At 33.1% G+C, this 16899-nt stretch overlaps 2 protein-coding genes across 6 annotated transcripts in view; one reads left to right on the top strand and one right to left on the bottom strand.

The window, feature by feature from the left end:
• LOC111696827 (inorganic pyrophosphatase) overlaps positions 1-3283 on the top strand; it is a 36001-nt gene extending 32718 nt beyond the window's left edge. Inside the window, exons 14-18 of one of the 3 annotated variants that reach the window (XR_002764169.1) lie at positions 1178-1259; positions 1551-1617; positions 2500-2588; positions 2655-2812; positions 3097-3283. Coding sequence is in view for 1 of the 3 variants with exons in the window: in XM_023466577.1 (XP_023322345.1) it covers positions 1178-1259; positions 1551-1617; positions 2500-2588; positions 2655-2720 (304 nt within the window). In the remaining 2 variants the exon portion in view is untranslated. Of the gene's footprint in view, positions 1-1177; positions 1260-1550; positions 1618-2499; positions 2589-2654 lie in introns of all 3 variants that reach the window. The other 2 variants (XR_002764168.1, XM_023466577.1) reach the window with 2 other exon arrangements.
• Positions 3284-5099: 1816 nt separating this feature from the next.
• LOC111696826 (nucleolar protein 12) lies at positions 5100-16604 on the bottom strand. Of its 3 annotated transcripts, none has more exons than XM_023466574.1 (10): positions 16472-16604; positions 15973-16029; positions 13649-13674; positions 12522-12572; positions 10682-10756; positions 10147-10209; positions 9229-9285; positions 7681-8166; positions 5737-5805; positions 5100-5669 (listed from the first exon to the last, which is right to left on the bottom strand). In XM_023466574.1, the coding sequence occupies exons 1-10, from the start codon at positions 16522-16524 to the stop codon at positions 5596-5598; spliced, it is 1011 nt and encodes a 336-aa protein (XP_023322342.1). In that variant the 5' UTR covers positions 16525-16604; the 3' UTR covers positions 5100-5595. The 3 variants fall into 3 exon arrangements, with proteins under 3 accessions (XP_023322342.1, XP_023322343.1, XP_023322344.1); XM_023466575.1 differs by having other exon boundaries at positions 7723-8166; XM_023466576.1 differs by having other exon boundaries at positions 5574-5665.
• Between the last annotated feature and the right edge of the window lie 295 nt (positions 16605-16899).

The raw sequence follows: 16899 nt of genomic DNA, 5'->3' as shown, positions 1-16899 counted from the left end.
CCAGAGACTGGTTCAGGTAAACCTGTTCCTTAATCAAACCAGAGACTGGTTTAGGTAAACCTGTTACTTATTCAAACCCTATGGTTTCTAAGTCACCCCCAGAGGTTTTTAGTCAACCCCAGGGGTTCCTTAATAAATACCAGGGGTTACTAAATCAAACCAGAGACTGGTTTAGGAAAACCAGAGACTGGTTTAGGTAAACCAGTTCCTTAATCTAACCAGGGGTTCCTTAATTAAACTAGAAACTGGTAACCAGTTTCCTAATCTAACCAGGGGTTTCTTAATTAAACCAGAGACTGGTTTAGGTAAACCAGTTCCTTAATCTAGCCAGGGGTTCCTTAATTAAACCAGAGACTGATTTAGGTAAACCAGTTCCTTAATCTAACCAGGGGTTCCTTAATTAAACTAGAAACTGGTAACCAGTTCCTTAATCTAACCAGGAGTTCCTTAATCAAACCAGAGACTGGTTTAGGTAAACCAGTTCCTTAATCTAACCAGGGGTTCCTTAATTAAACCAGAGACTGGTTTAGGTAAACCAGTTCCTTAATCTAGCCAAGGGTTTCGTAATTAACCCCAAGGGTTTCTTAATCAAACCCGGGAGTTTCTTAAACAAACACAGGAGACTCAGGGGTTCGTTGATCAAACCAGAAACTGGGTCAGATAAACCCAGGAGAGAATCGTTATATAGAATGACTCGTTGCTTAATATAAGATTTTAATCTACACTTGTTGTAATTATCAAAACCAACCTAATAATGGTTTGTCAGCATGCCAGATTTGTATAATTATTTACACATAACAGGCTGTAAAGAATATTGAACCAAATCAATAAATTCGGAAAAGAGAAAGTTTTCTTTCTGACGTCTCTCTGTAAAAACATAAGCAGATTTTTAAAGTTATATCTTCAAAGTCTATCCTAGCATAATTATGAACCGGATTGTTGTTCACTGAAAACATAATAATAAACTTCATGATCAAGAAGTAATCCCAATCGTTTGGATTATATTGATTCCCCTTCGATAGCCCGTGGTGATTTTACCCTACAGGGATAATTTTAATTGTGGAATCAAGCATTGATCCTCAGATTTAAAAGTGCCCAAATTGGATATCGAGATCAAGCGTTTAAGATGAAGATTTTGGAAAGTGATTATATATATTATATATTGTACTCTTTATAGAATCTATAAGATGCCTGACGGAAAGCCTGAAAACCAGTTTGCATTTAATGGAGAGTTTAAGGATGCTGAGTTTGCACACAAGGAATATTTTTATCTCTTATTTATTTCCAATTCTCATCCCCCACTTGCTTTTTATTATAAATGATTCCCATTTTCCGCATCCTATCATATTTTACTAATTTCTAGTGTTCCAAAAGTAAAGCTAAAATGTATTTTAATGAACCTCTTCTTTCTCTTCAGTAGATAAACTAATCAATGTTATGATGGTACAGTTTAAAGTTTATCATTTTACAACTTCATAAACACATTAAACCAACCTTTCTTTCGGTTCAAACATTACAGACTAATGTAGATAAAGATGAATTTTTGTTAGATAATTGATGAGACCCATGTGTACTGGAGACAGCTGGTTGGTCTGGACGAGGTAGAGGAAGATCCAGGTAAACAGCTGGTGGGGCTGGACAAGGTAGAGGAGGATCCAGGTAAATAGCTGCGGGGGCTGGACAAGGTAGAGGAGGATACAGGTAAACAGCTGGTCGGGCTGGATAAGGTAGAGTAGGATCTAGGTAAACAGCTGTTTGGACTTGACAAGGTAGATGAACATCCAGGTAAACAGCTTGTCGGGCTGGATAAGGTAGAAGGGTATCTAGGTAAACAGCTGTTTGGACTGGACAAGGTAGATGAACATCCAGGTTAATAGCTGGTTGGGCTGGACAAGGTAGATGAGGATCCAGGTAAACAGTTGGTTGGGATGGTCAAGGTAGATGAGTATCCAGGTAAACAGCTTGTTAAGCTGGACGAGGTAAAGGAGGATCCAGGTAAACAGCTGGTTAGGCTGGACGAGGTAAAGGAGGATCCAGGTAAACAGCTGGTTGGGATGGACAAGGTAGAGGAGGATCCAGGTAAACAGGTGGTTGGGATGGACAAGGTTGAGAAGGATCCAGGTAAACAGGTGGTTGGGCTGGACAAGGTTGAGGAGGATCCAGGTAAACAGCTGGTTGGGCTGGACAAGGTTGAGGAGGATCCAGGTAAACAGCTGGTTGGGCTGGACAAGGTTGAGGAGGATCCAGGTAAACAGGTGGTTGGGCTGGACAAGGTTGAGGAGGATCCAGGTAAACAGGTGGTTGGGCTGGACAAGGTTAAGGAGGATCAAGGTAAACGGCTGGTTGGGCTGGGCAAGGTGGAGGATGATCAAGGTAAACGGCTGGGTAAATAGGTAAAATAACCAACTGACCAACGACAAATTGTCTTCAGCTGAAGAAAAAAAAATCCAGACCAAAGAAAGACCCCAAGGGTGATTGATAGTTTTTTTTGTCTTGTAGGAAAGCTTGATATTGGTTGTGTGTGCGTTGAAGGATCTAACAAAGTTATTACTAGAGAAGAAGCTGAAAAAGTTTTCTCTGAAACTAAGGTTAGTTTAACTTTTCTCAAATCTGTTTTATCCTAAACCGGTTTTACTAAATGTTGATATGTTAAGGAGTATGTGGTAGGGGAGGAACCAGCCAGTACAGTAGATACCTGGCATTATACGCATTTATTATAAAACAGATCTGCGCATTTCACAGGATTTTTTTTGCAATCTTAAAATCATAATTGAAGTTCAATTATTTAGAACAATTTCCAGGAAATTTTTGGGTGATTTTGACAAAGGATGTGTTTTGTGTAACTGTATTTACCATAAACTGTGGATTATGAAGACGACCTTTAGACCACAAACACAAACCTTTTCATTTAATAAGTGATTTTAAAGCCACTAAATCTAATTGCGATGTAATAACATAAAAAACGCTAAAATATTAATGTCGTCTTTCTATTCCACAGTTTTCTGTCTCACTGTAGTAAGAACGGTACCCAAACACATTTCTAATCATATTTATTATAAATAAATTACTTATATTTGGATTTGAATAACATCATAGATCCAACACGAAAATGGTTTTTGTTCCTTCCATCTTAAAACCACCCCTCTTTTACACTTGGTAGCATTTTAATCCTCAGCTGTATCAGACGTATATAGAGTGGTAAGCGATTATATCAATACAATAAAGACAACTTTCGTTTTAAATCTTGAGTTATATAAAGCTGTTAAACAGCATGGGATACACATGAACATAGAAGTCAAGGGAAGCTGTATTTAAAAAGCTTCTTTTTGATTACTAGTAAGCTTGTTATTCTAAAAAAGCTTGTTAACAACCAAATCCTAAATTAAAAAGTCGTCTGAATTGTATTGATATAATCGCCTACCGCTGTAGTTAAACTTATTTTTGATTATGAATTAGAATATGTATGTAAAATTTTGAGTACAATAAAAACTTGAAGATTTTTACATTCTTTTTTGTTAAAAATTCTGTGCTCAGCACCGCGTTGAGCCAACTTACGGCCTAAAATTTTACTTAGCAGTACTTTGAAGAACAACATTTAATATATTTTTACTCTGTGAGCATCTTTGCATGGTTTAACCCAGAACAGAAAAGAAAAATATTTTGTAATTAGTGAGGAACCTAAATCCTGAGGCGCTGCAGTATAGAACTCCATGTTTTTATACCGCCCGCACACCAACTCAAGGGGAAGAATACTTCCAATAAGAAAAGGGATTAAATGTATTCCATAGTAAGGTTTATACAGATTAGCAGGATATTTATATATATTTTATCTTTTTCTTTGTATGAACAATGTCTTGTATGATATACACGCACATTATAAGTAGATTTAGTCTTTCTTTTCATGTATAGAGTTAATTCTTATATTACAATTAAGGTGCCCCACTTTATATAATAATTTGGAGACGACTTTGTTTTTTTTACAGTGAAACCCATAAAACTGTGAAATAGAAGACGATTGTAGTACTCAAGTCATGGTTTCATAGTCCAATGTGCAATTTTACAGTTTATCACTTAATTTGGTGAGTTTCAAACCACTGAGCTCGAATTTTACCATCCGTACTTTTAAAATTTCCAATTCTCGAAGATAAAACTTTTTTTAATCTGGCCACGTTATGGTCATAAATTATGGATGAATAATTACATCATGTTGGAATCTTCAAACCCATGAGAATGATGTCAAACATTATTTAGGTAAAACTCAAATCTCTTCTGCATAACCGGAAAAGTGCTATAATTATCAAAAAAGATTGAAGTTCTATTAACTCGGAATTATTTGCGGCATTCTACACCAGGAATATCTGTAAATGCGCGTAAAAAGGGTGGTAAACAATTTTAACGGACTGTGTATCATTCGACCTACGCAAATCTACTATACTCCACTTCTGAACTACGTCAAATACGCAATACTACACATCCGAACTACTAGCACGTGGTTTTACAGCTGCTAGATGGACTTGTGGCCGCGCGCTCACAAAACTGTGGTTTCAAAAACATCTGGTTAAGCAGTTATAACCACCTGACGGATTCCAGTATATCAGAAGAATTCCTGCACTCTTATTCTCAGGCCTAAGAAGAATCTTAGGCAGCTGGAATCTTGACAACCATCTTCTCAGTATGAATGAAGCGTGGATGGATGAATATGCTGCCAGATTACAACCCCTGGTAGATCAATATAAATCCAGACAACACCAAACTTTCGCAATAGGAAAAAATTCCATAATTTGATCGTAACAACCTGATCATGCTCTGCGGACAAAAAGAAATCTCGTAAAATTTTTTTTTATTAAACTGGTTTAAATAACTAGAAATAATTTATTTACTAACATATGTAATGATGTACTATTTATTTATATATAAATTTGGCTTGTCTGGATGTTTGTTTGTTTGTTTGAATCCAATAAACGGCAAAAAGGCTGAACCGATCGGACCCAAATTTTGTGTGGGACCTCACGTGGCCCCAGGGAAGGTTAATGATGATCGAATTTTCTAAAATTTGTGAATTTAAAAGTTTTTTATATTTGTAAACTTATGAAAATGCGCGAAAAAATGTTATGAAATCCGCAAACTTTTTTAGTTTTTGTTTTATACTATACAAAGAGAAGATGCTCATAGCTAAAGCCACAACTAAAAGCCTAGTGTATATATATAAAGTAGTAAATTCTCTTTGTGCGTTTATATGTCCTAACTCACAAATCCCTTGACCGATTTGCCTCAAATTTTGATTGGGGAATTCAGGAGAACTACAGGAGTGTTCTTAGCTTGGTTTTGAGATTTTAAGATGAGTGGGTCTATTTTTGTTTACGACTAAGCACGGGTAAACGGTGGGAGTAAATGCTGGGTTCTCACCTAGTTCTGAATAAAGTACCAATCTCTGGTTTGTTGTCCGATCATAACTCATGAGCGAATTTTCCTCAAATTTTGATTAAGGAACTCAATATAACCACGGGAATGTTTTTACGTCTAGTTTAAAAGTCTAATCTGAATGGTTTAACGTTAATCAAGCAATGTTCTCATGCTTTAGTTAATAAAAATATTTCAGATCCTGTTCTCGTAAAGCCGAAAATGTTGAAAGCTTCTTCGAAATTTCGTCACTGGCTTCTTTAGTCTACCTTGAAATCATGAATCATTTATAAGATTAAATTTGTTTTTTAAATTAAATATTAGAATTAAATTAACCTGTTTTGTTTAGAAGTTTTGTCTCCAGACTTTTCATATAACTTTCTTTCTGTTCCAGTATAGAATTCCCTATAAAGGCATTTTAACAATTAATAGGAAGGATTTTAAATGCTTTTTTTATTTATGAACGAAAACTTATTAATCAAAAGACAAATCAATTTGTAAAGTGGTCCGCGATACTATCAATACAATGAAGACGACTTTTACTTAAGTTTTGATTTCTAACAAGCCTGATTTTTCAACTTCCAATCGTACAAGTAAACCAAGGGTGTTAATTGACAGCTTCTCTTTGTTTCCGTCGTCCTTATTGTATTGATATGTACGTATGATGACTGTATTTAAGTATGGCTACTGCTCATGAATTTCTTCAATTTAAGTTGAGATTAGAAATATTTAAAACATTGGTACATTTTGTAACTAGTTTTAACCCATTAATACCGAGCAGCTCCCCTGTAGACAGAATTACATGAAATTTCAAGGACAGCTAATAAATTTATGCTTACAAACTTTTTTGCTAAAATGCATAGCAAAAAGCTTTATTTTCGTCTATATCGACGTGAAATGTATAGTGTGCAGTGGACAGTATATGCACTTACTTCAGAGTGTGCACTGTGCAGTTTGTAGAAAGCTGCAGTGTACAGTGTTATACATTTGACGTACTAAGTTTGCAGTGTACAGTGCGCAGTGTGCTGTTTGCAGTTTAGCAGTGTGCAGTTTGCAATGTACCGAGTACGGTTTACAGTCTACATTTTACTTACTCAGTTTGCAGTGTTCAGTGTGAAGTGTGCACCATTCATTGTGCAATGTGTAATGTGCAGTGTGCAGTGTACATTTTACAGTGTGAAATGTGCAGTGTAAGTTTGCATTGCATTGTGCAGTGTCAAGTGTGCAGCATTCAGTGTGCAGCATTCAGCGTACAGCGTGCAGTTTGCAATGTTCAGTGAACAGTGTGCAGTGTACAGTACAGTTTGAAGTGTGCGGCATACAGTGTACACTGTACAGTGTAAAGTGTGCAGCATACAGTGTACACTGTGAAGTGTGCAGCATACAGTGTAAAGTGTAAATTGTAAAGTGTGTTGTGTGAAGTTTGCAGTGTCAAGTGTGTAGCATACAGTGAGCACTGAGCAGTGTGCAGTATGTACAGGGTGTCCCAAAAAACATAGGAATTCAGTGACGAATTCGATATCGTCTTTTCAAATAATTCTTTCATTTAGTATAGTGATACCTACTGAGAAAGCTGTAATCTGTAAGAGTTTCGTCTGCTATGTTTACATTTTGTTTGTTTATGTTTTGACTGCAACCGGTTGTACTTAGTAAAATAAGAAAATTACAGTATACAAACAGAGTAAACTTGTCCGTATTCACTGTTCATCTTGCGGAGACATTATAGACACATCTTTACAGTCTTTTACCCTTTTCTTTAAATAAACTCTAGCAGACATAATAATATTATGGCTTTTGAAATTAGGTATTACAATGCTAATTCAGAACAAACACGATATCGAATTCGTCACTGAATTCCCATGTTTTTTGGGACACCCTGTAGCATAGTATAGTGTGCAGTGTTCAGCATACAGTGTGCAGTTTACAGTGTACAGTGTGCAGTTTACAGTGTACAGTGTACAGTGTGCAATGTACATTGTACAGTGTGCAGTGTATAGTGTGCAGTTCGGAGTGATCCAGGTGCCATCTGCGCCTGGCAGACAAAATTTGAAGCTGTATTCATTTGCAGAAAAAAATATATAAAAGGTTTAGCATAGATAGCTAGATAGTTAAACAGGGGTTGAATTTATATGCCAAAAACGACGCTCATGTCACTATTGGGAAGTGCGTTCCTCTCAAATGGTTTTAATCATTTTAATGAATTTAATCGATAAAAAGACTGTTAATAAGCGTTATTCAAATACCAGTTGAAACTTTTTTTCATTTCTTAATGTTAAATTCCTTTGATATTGTTTATGTCGGCGTTAAAAATGTTAAGGATACCCTTAGCGTCTGCTCCTTTGACCAGGTGTACAGTAATGTTTTTCATTTGATCTTCAATTGAGAGTTCAGCGTTATCAATCTCAGCTGGTTGTTCATCTTTGATTTGGGTTGGTTTGATTCTAGAATCGGTTTGGTTTGGATAGATTTTTGTATCAGCTTCTACAGATTTTAAATACTCTAATTCTAAATTATCGTTATTTTCATCTTTCTTCTCTTTCTTGTCATAAATCATGTCCTCTTGATCTTTAACAATGTTTGGATTTAGATCTTCATCATTATTAATGTTTTCTTCGTTTAAATTTTCTTCAATTTTTCTGGCCTGTCTAGATTCCTCTTGCGTTATGTTTACAGATTCTACAGTTGTTATAGATGCAATAGTAGAAGTTGTAGTAGTAGAAGCAGCAGTTATATTAGTAGTTGAAGTTGCATTAGAACCATCAACCCCTGAAATAATGATGAGGTTATTGACTGTTTACTTGTTTTCAGGGTTGTGTAATGTAAATATTTGAAGTTGCGACATTTTTGCTATTTATTACTTTTGCAACAGGGTGTCTCTGAAAAAAATGTGTTAAAGCTTTCTAGCCATCTAAACATAACTTTATTGTACTAAAAAGTGTTCGTAGCGGTACAATGCCCGTTAAAAGGTGGGTCGTTGATGAAACATTTTGCTCTAAAATGCTGTTTTCAAAATAAAATTGAAACTTTTTTGATTCATTTTTCTTTTATGTTTCTATTTATATGTTATTGTTGTTAACTGTAACATCAAATATATTTATCAAGAATATAAAATATATATATTTGTTTTTTTTGCTTTGAAAAATCTTTATGTAAGAGACCGAGCACATTTCCGAATATTCGAGCTACTTTTGAAGTTTAAACCGGCTTTTTAGAGTAAAATGTTTCATCGACGACCCCGTTTATTGTGCAATAAACTTTTTAGTCAGTACAGCGGTGTTTAAAAGGCTAAAGAGCTTCAGTGCAACTTAGATATGTGTTTCAAGGGTACAGTTGTGTATCGTCATTTTAATTCTGGGGTCACTTGAATTAGCGTTTATTATCAATATAAAGCCTCTGTAAATCGCACCAAAGTATCACTTTGACAATAGTTTAAACCTATGTCATTGTAAAGAATTGCAGTACACTTTAACCTGTGTTAAATTGTAAAAAATTTCAGTACATTGTAAACCTGTGTTATTGTAAAGAATTGCAGTACACTTAAAACATGTGTTATTGTAAAGAATTGCAGTATACTTTAAACCTGTATTATTGTAAAGAATTGCAATACACTTTAAACCTGTGTTATTGTAAAGAATTGCAGTACACTTTAGTGTTAAATTGTAAAGAATTGCAGTACACTGTAAACCTGTGTTATTGTAAAGAATTGCAGTACACTTAAAACATGTGTTATTGTAAAGAATTGCAGTATACTTTAAACCTGTATTATTGTAAAGAATTGCAGTACACTTTAAACCTGTGTTATTGTAAAGAATTGCAGTACATTTTAACCTGTGTTATTGTAAAGAATTGCAGTACACTGTTCACGTAGTTTTTCAACTTCAGCATCTTAAATATAAAATTTGTTCAGTTTAATATTGAATAAAAAAAGTAGCTGATGTGCTCGGCGTTTCCCGTGGAATTTTCATAACATTTGTCACCCCTGGGGTAACCATGTTTTCCCTCAAAAAATGTCCGCCAAAGTGGTCCAGCTGTTTGTCCAGCTAAAGCCAACATGTAAATAAATATAATTAAATTAGTTTTATTATTTAGATAAACTAGGAGCAACAATCCATACAACTATAATAATCAAAATAATAGAGTAATTTATATCATTTTTTTAGAAAATAAGATTAGTATTGATATTAAACCAATAATGTCATTGATAAGAAAAAAGAATAAAGAGATTTATTCCTTAGAACTTTGGCGAGCACATTTCGGATTTATTTCTGCTTACTTGGCACAATATTGTGGAAGACGATGCCTGGCCGCGTTAAACTAGTTCCACAAGATTCAACAGAATGAGATAGAACGGATACGGGGCATTAGTACTGATATCATCTCTACAGTCTACACGTGCGATATCGATATTGACTCTAGTTCTGAACCCTCTAGTAATAAGTTATAAGAAATATATATACTGGAAGTTATTTATGCGTTTTATTAGAGTCTGACTCACGTCCTCTATATTGGTGACCCCTGACTTTGAACATACAGTTAAACGCTATCCAGTTTAGTGATTTTCTTGAACTTTGAACATTAAGTGATACATCCGAGCATCATGACCGACACGAAAGTAACNTATTAATATTAATATTAATGATATTATTATCCTTGTTATTGCTATTATCATTTTTATAATTATGATTAAGATAATGCAGATTATTATGATTATAATTATTATTTTAGTTATTTCAAAATGATATTTACGTAAAGTTTTTAATCTTTCATCCCTTGCCTCTAGTTCTATCTTGAGGGAGTTGATTTTCCGTTCTATACAATACAACACGAATATCAAATATCTAGAACGGATTTTATGTTTAACCGGCTTTTGACCAACATTACAGACTTATGATTTCCCCAACAGAGCGAGGTTAAGTTACTTAACGTCCCCTGGTATTATTATGTAAAATAACCACCCCTCTCCGAAGTTTTCTGGAAAAAATTTGCGCATTTTTATCTTAAAAGACGATAAAATTTTGTGCAACTACTTTTTCGGGAAATTTAAAAATTTACTGAACCTCGGGTTCCCTCGACCAATTTTGACTACAAAACATCCCTCGCTGCGTTTTGGATATTTTGAAGGCAAAATTGGTCTGGGGAACCTTGGTAAAGTAAAATTCCCTTAACTTTCCATCAAAGTAGTTGTAAATAATCATTTTTTAGTGTTCAAAATAATTAAACACTCGGGAGCGTGTTTTTGTACTTTTCCTTTTATTGAATATAATTTGATATAAAAATGTCCCTAGATATTTCACTTTATGAACCAGATCAAAGTTCTCCTTTCTTACATCTAGAGTCTTTAAAGCTATGGCATCATCTGAAAATATTGCCGGTTTAAAGAAATAGAAATAGAAATACGGGAATCAAAAAGAGAAAAATCTGAATATGAAAGCACTCGAAATAGAAAATTGAAAAATAGAAGAGTGAAATAGATAAAAGAAAAAAAGAAAGTGAAATAGATAAAGGAAAAAAAGAAAAGTAAAATAGATAAAGGAAAAAAGGAAAGTGAAATAGATAAAGAAAAAATTGGAAAGTTAAATAGATAATAGAAAAAATGGAAAGTGAAACACAAAAAATATAAAACTACGATATAAAAATAGGAGGCTGCAGTATATGGGAAATAGGAGAGTGAAGTATAAGTAATAGGAGAGCACTGTACAGGAAAATAAGAGATTGCTGTATTACAGGAGAGTGCAATATAACAAATAGGAGAGTACTGTATAGGAAAATAGGAGAGTGCAGTATATAGGAAAATAGGAGAGTGCAGTATAGGAAAAAAGGAGAGTGCAGTATAGGAAAATAGGAGAGTGCAGTATATAGGAAAATAGGAGAGTGCAGTATAGGAAAATAGGAGAGTGCAGAATATAGGATTTAGGAGAGTGCAGTACATGAGAATAGGAGAGTGCAGTATATAGGAAAATAGGAGAGTGCAGTATATAGGAAAATAGGAGAGTGCAGTATAGGAAAATAGGAGAGTGAAATATATAAAACTAAGAGAGTAATAAGGAAACGTAAACAGGAAAACACAAGGCTGAGATATAGAAAATATAAATATCTAAAAAGTTGTAAAATGCTGACAAAACATTTTATCTACCTCAAGACTCGGCATTATTTGTTTTCTAAAGAATATATTATTCATCTGCAGTTTTGTGTTATTCATTTATTCTTTTATAGATATTTATTTATCATTCTTAAGTTCATATATATGTGTATCATCAGTAATATTTATTTATCATTCTTAAGTTCATATATATGTGTACCATCAGTAATATTTATTCATCATTCTTAAGTTCATATATATGTGTACCATCAGTAATATTTATTTATCATTCTTAAGTTCATATATATGTGTATCATCAGTAATATTTATTTATCATCTAAGATTATACATAGCGTCCCATATCAAATTGATTATATTCAAGCTTTAACGCCAAAATACGCATATAATACTCGAAAAACCTGCAAGAAAGTTTATATATTAGCCTTATGCATTTTTAAAAACGTTTTACTCTTTTTTAAATGTTCTAATCAGTCCCCATTTAATCTGAATTTAGAGCTAAAACGATCTAATATGATTTGAGACACCCTGTATAGTGTATATATACTATGAGTAGCCAAAATGAAACCGTATTACCCCTTTGATAAATTAAATTCAATTCCTAGTGTACGCTTAAACTCAATATATTCACTTTTTATATAAAATGATCTCAGACTTAAGTGCTGCAGCTATATAACATGATTAATAATTTGATATCGTATTAACGTATTTCAATTATCGTTCAAGTGGTTTTCGATAATGACGTCAGTAAAACTGTTTTAATATCAACGATATTGTCAACATAGGTCTACTATATTAAATATAACCTTTTAGGTATTAATCGATAAACTTGTAAATAAACAACTTGTTAGAGGGCACATAAAGAATTAGCATTGTTATAAACAACAAAAGACGATAAAATAAACAGTTTCCCGGTCTTATTTTTTCGAAAAAAAAAATTTTCCCGAAAAAAGTTTCCCAAATTTTATTATCTCAGCATTACAAAATCCAACAAAAATACAACTCCAATTCAGGTTTTTAATACCTTTACTCTTCTTTCTCCTTACTTCATCAGCTGTTGAGATCTCAAGATCGACTTTAACAGAGGGACAAATGTTTAGAATCTTTATTTTGAAACTTTACTTATAGGGAAACTTCGATGACAGTGCCGATTCACAATGGTACCTTGAATCTTTTATCTGATTCACAATGGTTCCTTGAATCTTTTATCTGAATCAAAAAGGTACCTTGAATCTTTTATCTGATTCACAATGGTACCTTGAATCTTTTATCTGATTCTCAATGGTACCTTGAATCTTTTATCTGATTCACAATGGTACCTTGAATCTTTTATCTGATTCACAATGGTTCCTTGAATCTTTTATCTGATTCACAATGGTTCCTTGAATCTTTTATCTGATTCACAATGGTACCTTGAATCTTTTATCTGATTCACAATGGTACCTTGAATCTTTTATCTGATTCACAATGGTTCCTTGAATCTTTTATCTGATTCACAATGTTTATTGTGGAAGAACTTGTCGTTTCCTAGAGAACGATTTTTGGACAAAGCTTTTAAGTGAATAGTTACTAATCAGGCGTGGCCATCATAACATTGAGGGTCTATTAAAATTATGCTTACAGTCCCTTTAATTAATCTTGTAATTAACTACGTTAACAACTTTATGTTTTTATGATGACGTTTATTTACTTAGAAAAACAAATTGAAATACTGAGCCAAAACTTTTTGATTAGAGAAAAAAGAATTGACCTTAACTAAGGAAGTATTTTCTCTCCCTTATTGTGTAATTTAGAGAACTATTTAAACTAGTTTCGAAACCCAGTTTTCCCTAGATTTGGGCTAGATTTCAATATATGAAACCCCGCGCGCTACCGTCGTTGTTCTAACAAATTGAAGCAAATCGGTTAAGGGGTTCATGAGTTATAATCGGACCGACGGACATACAAACAAACAAACAGAGTTTACTACGTTATGTATTGTGTAGATACAGTAGGAACCAAAAAACAGTGGAATTTCTTTTTTCTCTTAATCAGAAAATGTCAACAAATACCAACTATATAAAATCCCTGACGAAATTTCTTCAGTAGAACTAACAAAGACGACATTCATTTCCCCGGTTGTCTGGTTCTCAATTTATATGCAAAACATTCCTACTGGAGAAAAGGATACTCTTGATCTAAAAAAAGATTGATTATCATAGTGATTTGAATATTGTATTATTTTACTAAAACAGTAAATAGTTTCATGGTTATTAGAGGGCTAAATTTATAACAATCTCATACCTTTCAGTCGTTGGCCTGACTCGTTTGTAATCGGATTTTCAAAATTGAGACCATTTTTTAATTTTAAGTACAATTTCCGATTCATTAAGTTCAATTTTAGGCTTGTATATCAAAATATGAAAATTTTAAAGCTTTCAACTGGAGTGAGTAACTTTGGTAACAAAAAGATATTCTCCGTTTGCACAATTTTGTAGAATGGTCTACAGACTTGTAATCGGATTATAGTTTTATAGGCTCCTAAAGTTTTCAACTGGAGCGAGTTAAAAGTGAAAGATAATCTCCGTTTGCACAATTTTGTATTTAATGTAAGGTTACATGCAACAGTTTATTAGAGTTTAGTTTACTGTTTATAACAATTTCTTATTCAAAATGTCCACCATTAGCAGCAAGACACTTTTGCGCCTTTAAAGGGACTGTAAAGGAAAAATGAAAGGGGGTATAGGATGAAACCTGAGAATCTCAGGTTTTGAACGATATCTATAAGACATCTATCTTATGTTCCTGTCACGAGAAATTGACATAAAACTGTGTCAAAATTATACCAAAACGGGTATATGCCAGATTTTGTATAAAAGTTGTAGCACTAAACAGATCATATTCGACAATTACGCAACCAATCTGAAAACGATTATATCCCACAGGAGCCTAATAATCTCAGGTTTTCTCATATTATAATTTTTTATTTTGCATTTTGCATTTTTAATAGATATAATTGATAATATTATTACATATAGTCCGTATAGTCTGTATTACGTCACAATAACTTCAGCCAAAGACAGTGCAGTATCGTTGTCACGTGGTACAGACGGAAATCACGTGACCAGCATACTGCACTGCCATTGGGTGAAGTACTGGTGACGTAATACGGACTAAACTAACTAAATGTAATAATGTTATCAATTATATCTATAAAAATGCAAAATAAAAATTAAATAAATATAACAGGAGCAAACCTGAGATTTTCAGGTTGCTGTGAGATATAGTCGTTTTCAGATTGGTTGCGTAATTGTTGAATATGATCTATTTAATACTACAACTTTTATATGCCCGTTTTGGTTTAATTTTGATACAGTGTTATGTCCATTTCTCGAGACAGGAACATAAGATAAATGTCTTATAGGTATCGTTAAAAACCTGAGATTCTCAGGTTTCATTCTATACACCCTTTTATTTTTCCTTTACAGTCCCTTTAATCTAACTTCAAAAATATCCTTTTGGGAGACAGCAGGGTCCACGAAGCTGTTTCTCTCCCGATGTTGACCTCAAGTTCGTAAAGTGAATGAGGCGTTGGAAACTTTAGAAGCCTATTAAATTGTTATTTTAAGATATACAAGCCTAAAAAGAATTAACTCATTGAATTGGAAATTGTACGTAATTTTTAAAAATGGTCTCAATCTTGAAAATCCAATTACAAACGAGTCTGTAGATCCTTATTCACCGTTTATTATAATATTTTTTTTCTTTCATTATTGTTCAAAAATTAATTGGGTCTGTTTTAGAAAACGATTTCATTGTTTAAAGTGAACAGATAAGTTTTCAAAAATTAGACACAGTTTTGCGCCAAACACAAGCATCAAACGCCAAAATTTTACTTAAGCGAGCCCTTCCTCAATTAAAACCTATAAACTAGGGCAGATTTAAAATTAAAATTTAGATATCTATCAAATTTATTAACTCTTTTAAAATGAGCGGCTGTATCCATCATATTTTTCCTCCTTTCCCACGCTAGACAGAGGGTAAATATCAAATTTTAGTGACATTACTGGTACATCTTTCTTGCAGGTCCTCTAGTATTCATTTTACGCCATGTAAATATGAGATAAATATAAGAAAAGCAAATTTATTTAATTTATACTAGAAATTCGAAACATTTTTTAATAATTCATTAATAAGAGAAAAATCAGATTAAAACATGTAAGATTTCAATCTAACTAGAAAGGAGTTGAGTCTTTGACACAAACTCGGATTTTCTAATACCTCTGCAATCTCTGCAACCCAATGTCGTATACCTTAGATATTTCAAACTTTGAATTATGTTGCATCAAATTATCTTAGTTTGAAATATCAAAAGTCTACATCATCAGGTTCCATAGACATAGGGATTAGAAAATTTGAGTTTGTGGCAAAGACTCAATTCCTTTAGCGTAAAGTCACAAATTTTGCAATTCTTTACAAAATAAAATTTTGATTACCTTAAATTCTGGGCCTGCCAAAGGTTAAGAAGTACAAGTCCTAGCAGTACCGTTAAACTAGAAAAAAATATAAATTTATGGAATTATTCCCCTTTTTGAGAAATAGACATTCATAGTTAAACTTTAACTTTTGAATTGTTAGGATTACAATTAAACAAAGTTTCTGGCAACGTTTTCGCGGATTTAAAACAAAAATTGTCAAACATTTTTATTAAGAGAGAATATAGATTCAAAGTAAGGATTTTAACATTTTTCTCTGAACGTAACGTGTTAACTCAAGAAATCTATAGAAAATATTAAATGAATGAAATTAATCCACTTTTAATCAATTCAAACAAATCAAAATCCACAAAAATGGTTTCGTTGATAGGGAAAAATTTTAAATCTATTTTTTAAAGCGAATTAAAAACTCATAAAATATAAAAAAGAATTTCTTGAAACTTTAGATAACAACTTCTTACCAAAAAACAATAAAAAGTTGTGAAGATAATATTTATACCTGTAAGCTACAATTTGACATTTTGTAAACTTTTCTAAAATTTTTAAAAACATTTTTGTTTATCTAGCCGACAATAGAACACCACCAGAAAAAGTCAGCTATGCTTTCACATAGATAAATGATTGATTGAGTGAAGTGTACGTGTATACTGTTTATTTGGTCTGCTTTCAGCTTGAGCTTACGATCTAGGCTTACAATACTATCCATGGTTTCCAGCCTTTCTAGTTCTAGTTTAAACAACACGGATATACAGAAACTCTTTTGTAGGATTAACCTGGGATACAGCATACTAAAATCTGTAGGATAGGATTAACTGGATACAGCATACTAAAATCTACAGGATAGGATTAACTGGATACAGCATACTAAAATCTACAGGATAGGATTAACTGGATACAGCATACTAAAATCTACAGGATAGGATTAAC

This window comes from Eurytemora carolleeae, unplaced genomic scaffold, assembly GCF_000591075.1.
Source record: "Eurytemora carolleeae unplaced genomic scaffold, Eaff_2.0 scaffold263, whole genome shotgun sequence".
Lineage (NCBI taxonomy): Eukaryota > Metazoa > Arthropoda > Copepoda > Calanoida > Temoridae > Eurytemora > Eurytemora carolleeae.
This window is presented reverse-complemented; position numbering and strand designations above follow the sequence as displayed.